The sequence below is a fragment of the Ursus maritimus genome, unplaced genomic scaffold (genome assembly GCF_017311325.1).
Source record: "Ursus maritimus isolate PB19 unplaced genomic scaffold, ASM1731132v1 scaffold_1, whole genome shotgun sequence".
Taxonomy (NCBI): Eukaryota; Metazoa; Chordata; class Mammalia; order Carnivora; family Ursidae; genus Ursus; species Ursus maritimus.
Window position 1 is genome coordinate 67,859,410 of NW_024423343.1, and position 6,433 is coordinate 67,865,842.

Sequence of the window (6,433 nt, forward strand, 5' to 3'; positions counted from 1 at the left end):
TCTCCTAAAGGTGAAGAGTTTCATTACAAGAAAGAGAAGGAGAGGGTGAGAAAAAGACGAGAGGGAGGAGGCTTGTTAGGAGTATAACTTCATAGAAGGAGAGTAAGGAGGAAAACCAAAAGGTTTACAGCAAAGTTGAAGGTCGGTGTGCTAACTGCAGAAACTGCTGTGCAAAAAAAGGTTAAAATCGCACTCGGAGACCTGTGCTTATTCGTTGCAGACGGTATTCGAGGGCCAGATAACATGAGGGGGTGCGCGAGGTGGGCCGTGGGGAGGAAGAGCTGGGGAGAGCTGCGAGGGGCTGGCTGGGGGGCCGGGCGGCGGCGGGGCGCGGGGCCGGGCGGGCAGGGCCGGCCTAGCTGTGCGAGTAGAAGCCGTAGTAGCCGCCTATGTCCTTGGCGCAGTTCTTCTCGCAGTCCCGCTGGGCCAGCACCTCGCTCTTGAGCGGCGACGAGCTCTCGGACACCGGCGTGTCGGCGGGTGAGATCCGCCTCCGCTTGGCCTGCTCGTAAATCCCCGAGTCGCTCGAGTCGATGGACTTGATGGAGGAGGGTGTCTCGATCCAGCTGGAGTCGGACAGGTCCTTGGGCTTGGCGTCCTCGGCGGCGCCGGGCGGGAGCGGCGAGCGCTCGGCGGCCAGGCCCTCGGCCTCCTCGCCCAAATAGGGGTTGGCGCCGGCCATGCGCGCGGCGGCCGCGGCGCTGTTGGGCCAGCAGGGCAGCACCGAGCCCGACTTGGCGCCGCAGTACTGCGGGGGGCTGCGCGCGCCCCAGCCCGACGGGTCGGCGTAGTAGCCGAGCGGGCGGCCGGTGCAGCCCGCCGCCTGCAGCGGCAGCGCCTTCACGCCCGCCGCCGCGTAGGAGAGCAGCGTGGCCGCGTTGCCCGCGAAGTCCGTGGCCGTGTCGTAGGCCGAGGCGGCGAAGTCCAGCCGGTTGTTGGCGGGTGTGACAAACCAGCGCTGCGGCGACGGCGCGCCCGGGTCCTCGGCCTGCTGCGGCGACAGCAGCCCATTGGTGTGGGGCACACTGCGGTCCGTGCCCGGCCCGGGGCCCGCGCCCGCACCCGGGTGGAAGCGGGCCTTGGCGTAGTTGCTCACGAACTGGTCCTGCAGGAAAGAGCCGGCCATAGCGTAACGGGCCCCGGGCACGATCTGCGAGCGCGGGGAATCGTTGGGCGAGGGGGTCAGGCGGTCCATGTCGCAGCCAGTGTAGATCCTGCGAGGGAAGGAGAGAGAGAGAGAACCGAGGGGTGGCAGAGAGGTCCCCTCGGGAGGCAGAAGGGAAGGCCACCTCCACTTTTCGCCCACCCCCACACTCTCCGTCTGTAACTTGAGGTCCAGGGTGGAGACGGACGAAAGGTCACAGACCTGCGTCCTCCCCAAAATAAAATAAATCGTGAAATGGTAAAGAGGTCGATTTGTCTATTCAGGGACCTAGGCAAAGAGGAAGGTTTCTCTGTTCCCTCGCGCTCTCTCGCCAACTGTACAGGGGATCAGAGAGGGGAGCACAGCAGGGGATTCTCATCCCACTTCTCCAGTGTCTGTATAAACATTCGGGCAGATTTGCCCAGGGACTAAAGCTTTACTTGTCCAGTGGGCCTTTCCTGTGCAGTGAGAGTTTCTGAGCAAAATTTCTATACAAGATACCCATTTCTTCACTCTTTGAAGAACACTTTCTTCCATTTGATACACACGCAGGCTATCCAGGTATGAATCACCAAAGACTGGCCTTCACCAGTCTTCCGAGCCTTGAGGACTGCTGCTGGAAGCCTCCACAGTGCTTACTGTCCACTGTTTCCCCCGTGTGATCCTTTAACCCCCGCCTCTACCAGTACTAACAAGATTTACTACTTGGAAACGAAGTCGTGGATCAATAGAATTCTTTTACAAAAAAAAGGTATACTTTTTCTTTCCTTCTTTCTTTTTCTTTCTTTTCTTTTTTTGTTTTTTTGTAAAGTAAGCTCTATGCCCAATGTGGGGCTTGAACTGACCACATGAGATCAAGAGTCACCCCCAGGATCAAGAGTTGCCTGCTCTACTGACTGAGCCAGCCAGGTGCTCCAAGAAAAAGTGTTCTTTACTCTGACCTTTTCCTAGCTTTTGAACCGTTACTAGTAAAAAAAATAATAATAACTTAAAAAATAAGTAAATAAAAATTAAAATTTAAAAAAAGACAAAAAAACAAAACAACAAAACACCAAAAACCACCTTTGGGGCTAACTCTTAGAGTGATTATCAACCTCCTCCAAGCAGTCTCCCACCGGTAATAGCTAACCCTTATACAATTTGACCATGTGCCAGGCACAGTTGTCTAGGACTGTACAGACAGTAATTTAGTTAACCATCACAACGATCCTCCCAGTTATGTAGCATTATTATCCCACCTTACAGATGAGAAAACTGAGGCAAAGAGAAGTTAAATAACTTGCCCACAGATAGTAATTGTGTTACTGGGAATCACCTTAGGTGAAATAAAAATTAACTCTAGGCCCTGGGCCTAGAAAAATCCCGTTAGAATTGAGAGAGAACCGGAGACTGGATCAAGATTGGTAGAAGTGTTTTCTCCTACACATAGACACATGCCTCCCTTTTTATTTAGCTCACACATAAATGTTTTAATCTTTAATCAACACACTGTTTTGAGAGAGAGCCTCAGTCTTGTCAGAGCTTAATCCTTTGGGGAGGAGATTCCCTGGTGAGTGGCCAAGCAACCTTCTAGTCCCCCTGAACTTTTATTGCTCACCCTGTTTCTCCAAAAGTGAGCCATGCCCAAGATATCAACATAAAAGGGGAAAGGGTGGGTGGCATAAGCCATTCTGCTTTCCCCCATCCCCTAAAAACTAAGGTCTCCATTTGTATAGATAAAGAAGCTTTTATGGAAAATATACAGTTTAAGAATCAAAAGGAAGTGGCTTTTCCTGCAGAAGTCAGCCAGAGGAGGGCAGGTGAGGGTGATGCTGCTGCCCAGGTCCATTCTGCTTACCACACAAAATTTCCCTCCTGAAATTTAATGCCCGTTTCAAATAAGGAGAGGGAGGCAGGAAGGGAACATAACCAGCAAGGTGCAAATATCTTCTCTGTTTACCACCACAATATTTTAAAAAGAAAAAAGCAGCCTGCAAAAGATACAGTTTAGATGCCCATCCAGGTCCCAATCCACCTGGGATTACCGAACTGATTTGTGCAAAATAAAATGCTTTGGAACAGATGTTCACAACAGAATTAAAAGCTCAGAACCTACAAGACCCCCTAGTACAGAGACCAGTATGTCTGGTCTCCTGGGCCACACACTTTCCACAGTGCCGGCCCACGTTTTTACATCGTGAGGACTAGAATAGCTGAGTTTTTATTCTGGGAAATCATTTTGATGAGCCTTGCTTCCTCAAAACTACTCTTAAGGGACGCACATGACAGTCATAGGCGGAAATATCAACGACTCTCTTTTCAATTTGTAATAAAAAATATCAGGAGGGAAGTTTGGTATCTACCTGAAGATGGACTAGAAGCAGCCACTTGTCTATTTCTCCACAAAATTAATCTATTTCTGGTCAAAGACAACTTCAACTTTGTAGCTCTATCCCAGGCACTCGATGCAAGCCATGAAATTACAATGTATGTCGACTTCCCTTTTATGGTCGGAATAAAAGTGGGGGGATTCTGACAACCCAGATTTCGATTTTGCTATATCACGCTCTGAACTCTTGGGCACTATGTCTGAACTCCGAGCAGGAATGCTAGAACAAGCTCAGAAAGCACTAAGTTTATATCTCCTATTACCCCCAGAGAACATCATTTTGATAGAAAAGATGAGTAAGGCAGGCCTGGAGAACAGGGTACCAACACATTTAATTAAAACACGCCTAGATGCAAAAGATAAAAGGAAATATTTTTCTTTTGAAGCTTATAAATAATACACAGCAGCAGCACCTGGGTCCTTCCCAAAGCCTGAAATAACTGTAACAGCGGCTCTGCTCGTGACCTTGCCTATGGTGGGTTCACATTTTTATTCAGTCCATAGTAAACTCGCACAGGAAAAGCTATTACACAAAACTTGGAAATGGGTAAATAAAAGTCACATATGCCAAGGAGAATGTAACAACTGCCAGAGCCACATGCACTTTCCGGCAGAATCGGGCGGTTTCAGACACAGACAATCTGAGCGGAGCATCTGCAGCGCCACATACAGCTCCCGCACCCAGGAACCAGGGCAGCTTCCCCAGCCAGCCAGCCCCAGAGGCCCGCCAACAACTTTGAAATTCATAAGAAAGATAAAAATAAGTGGAGGAAATCTTTGACCAAAATCACAAAAGCACCAAGCCAGAAAGTCACCAGAAAGAAGGGGAGCCCATAAAAAGGCAAAGGAAAACCTTGGAAACAACCTTGTCTTCACACACTCGAGCTTCCAAAAGCCTTGTACACAACAATCCACCTTTGACCTAAAGCCCAATTCCACAACTACTTGAGAAGGAAAGTGCAAAATTACTTACGTGTCATAATTATCCCGAAATCCTTTTGCAAAGGGGTTGTGATCTATTTTCAATTGTGTAATCTAAAAAAGATTTTTAAAAAAGATTAATACGATCTCACCTTCTATGGAGGTGGGTTAGGTGTTTACGAATGTATCACCACTCTTTACAGGGGCTTAAGGCCCACAAGTTCATTAAGTAGCAAGGTTTCCCTACCTGAAAAATTTGAGGGAATGAATAGAACGGGAAAATAGAGAAAGTGTCATGAAGTTATGAGGAACACGTTTAAATTAATGATGCCTAACACTGAAGGATTGCTTTCAATTAGTTCTCCCACATGTTCCAAGTCAGTTCAAATGCACATTTTTTACAAAAAGACAGAAATCTTTAAGGGGCACTTGAATTCATCCCCAAATATTGTCTATTTTAAGTGTTTCACCACATTTTTAAAAGTTAGTCACTTCTGATTCACAACCTCAAGAACCCATAACTGCATCTTAAAATCAGCTTTAATTTAAAATAAATGCATATTTTCATTTTTGATAATTTCATTTAAGTTTTTTTAAAAAAACCACCATCACTCCTAGTAGTCAAATCAACAGAAGTAAAATAAGTTTTGGCAAACTTGCAAATGTTGAAGAGGTTCAAGTGCTTAAAAGAAAAAAAAACCTCGTTCCACAGCTTCCAGTAATTTGATTTATTGTACTTTTTAGATATGTGAATGTGTCTATTCTTTTGATCACCCAAAAAGTGATGTTTATTTCAGCCATCAGTTCTGAGACTTTAATTATTTATTTATTTATTTATTTATTTATTTTTAGATAAAGCCAAAGCTTGCCAATAATAAAATGCAGGGGGAAATCTGCTTGTTTTCTAAATGGAAGAAGAACTCAAAAAAAAAAAAATTGAAAGCGAGAGAGAGGAGATTTAAATCTATTCTAGTTTGAGAACTAAATTAAAATTCCCAAAAGAGGCCCTAGAAATCCTGGGCCCCTCAAAGGTGGCCCGTGTGACCCGCGATGCGGACGACTAGGAAGCGTTTTCCCACCGGCAAGGTATTCAGGGAAGGTGCCCAGCAGGCCCCTAGCCCTCCGCCTAAAAGGCGCAGCAGAGCCAGCTGTTGCTGCTGTTTGTTAGTGCCCGAGCCCGGAAAGGCCGGGGCTGCGGGCTAGGCCGGGAAAGGCCGGGAAAAGCCGGAGCCGCCCGCCGCGCGCCCAGCCCCCAGGCCTCCTTACATCGGTGTTCTGGTAGGCGGTGACGGCGATGAACTGTGTCTCGGGGAAAGTGAATGTCTGCACGCGGCCAGGCTGGCTGGTGTCCTCCGTGCCGTCCTCGTTCACTTCCACCACATGCAGGCGGGGCTGGTACTTGTGCAAGGATTGTAAAACCACCATCTGTCCGGCGGAGAGAAAGGGGAGCGCGGGGCGGCGCGTTAGCGCGGTCAGTGTGCTCTGGGCTGGGGCCGCGGGCGGTGCCGGGGCTGGCTGGTGCCCACCGCCCCGGCTAACTGACCGCGGGACTCGCCGGGCTGGTGACTGGCTAGCTGGGGCCAGACCAGCCCTGGTTCCCCCGGGAGCAAAGATCACCGGAGTACCGGAGGAAAACCGAACCCGACTGCCTGTCGTCAGGGCCTCCCGATCCGCCTAGCCCTCCTTTTAGGAGGAACAAAGATTTTTTACAACCCCAGATCCTGTGGGTTTCCTTCTCGAAATCAACCAAGTATTTGTACAGTACTTGGGAAGGTCGGGAACTCGGGGAATTGGGCGGGGGCAAGAACAACTTTATCGGAGGGTGGAAATAGAATTTTTAAAAGGTCTTTTTAATGAACCAAAGAAACATATGTCCAGTTTCTCATGCTGATTTAAACTAATGGACTGCATGTTAGCGAGGGACATGTGTGTGTGTGTGTGAGAGAAGAGAGAGAGTTGGGGGGAGGAGCGCTTGAGCCACTGACCTGCCCATTGTTGTT

General features: G+C 48.7%; 1 protein-coding gene across 1 annotated transcript in view; it reads right to left on the reverse strand.

Moving 5' to 3' along the window:
- Positions 1-355: 355 nt before the first annotated feature.
- TBR1 (T-box brain transcription factor 1) overlaps positions 356-6,433 on the reverse strand; it is a 15,902-nt gene continuing 9,824 nt past the window's right edge. The window contains exons 5-6 of the mRNA XM_040637684.1: positions 4,486-4,547; positions 356-1,214 (exon numbers count right to left, since the gene is read on the reverse strand). Coding sequence (XP_040493618.1) covers positions 356-1,214; positions 4,486-4,547 — 921 coding nt within the window. The remainder of the gene's footprint in view (positions 1,215-4,485; positions 4,548-6,433) is intronic.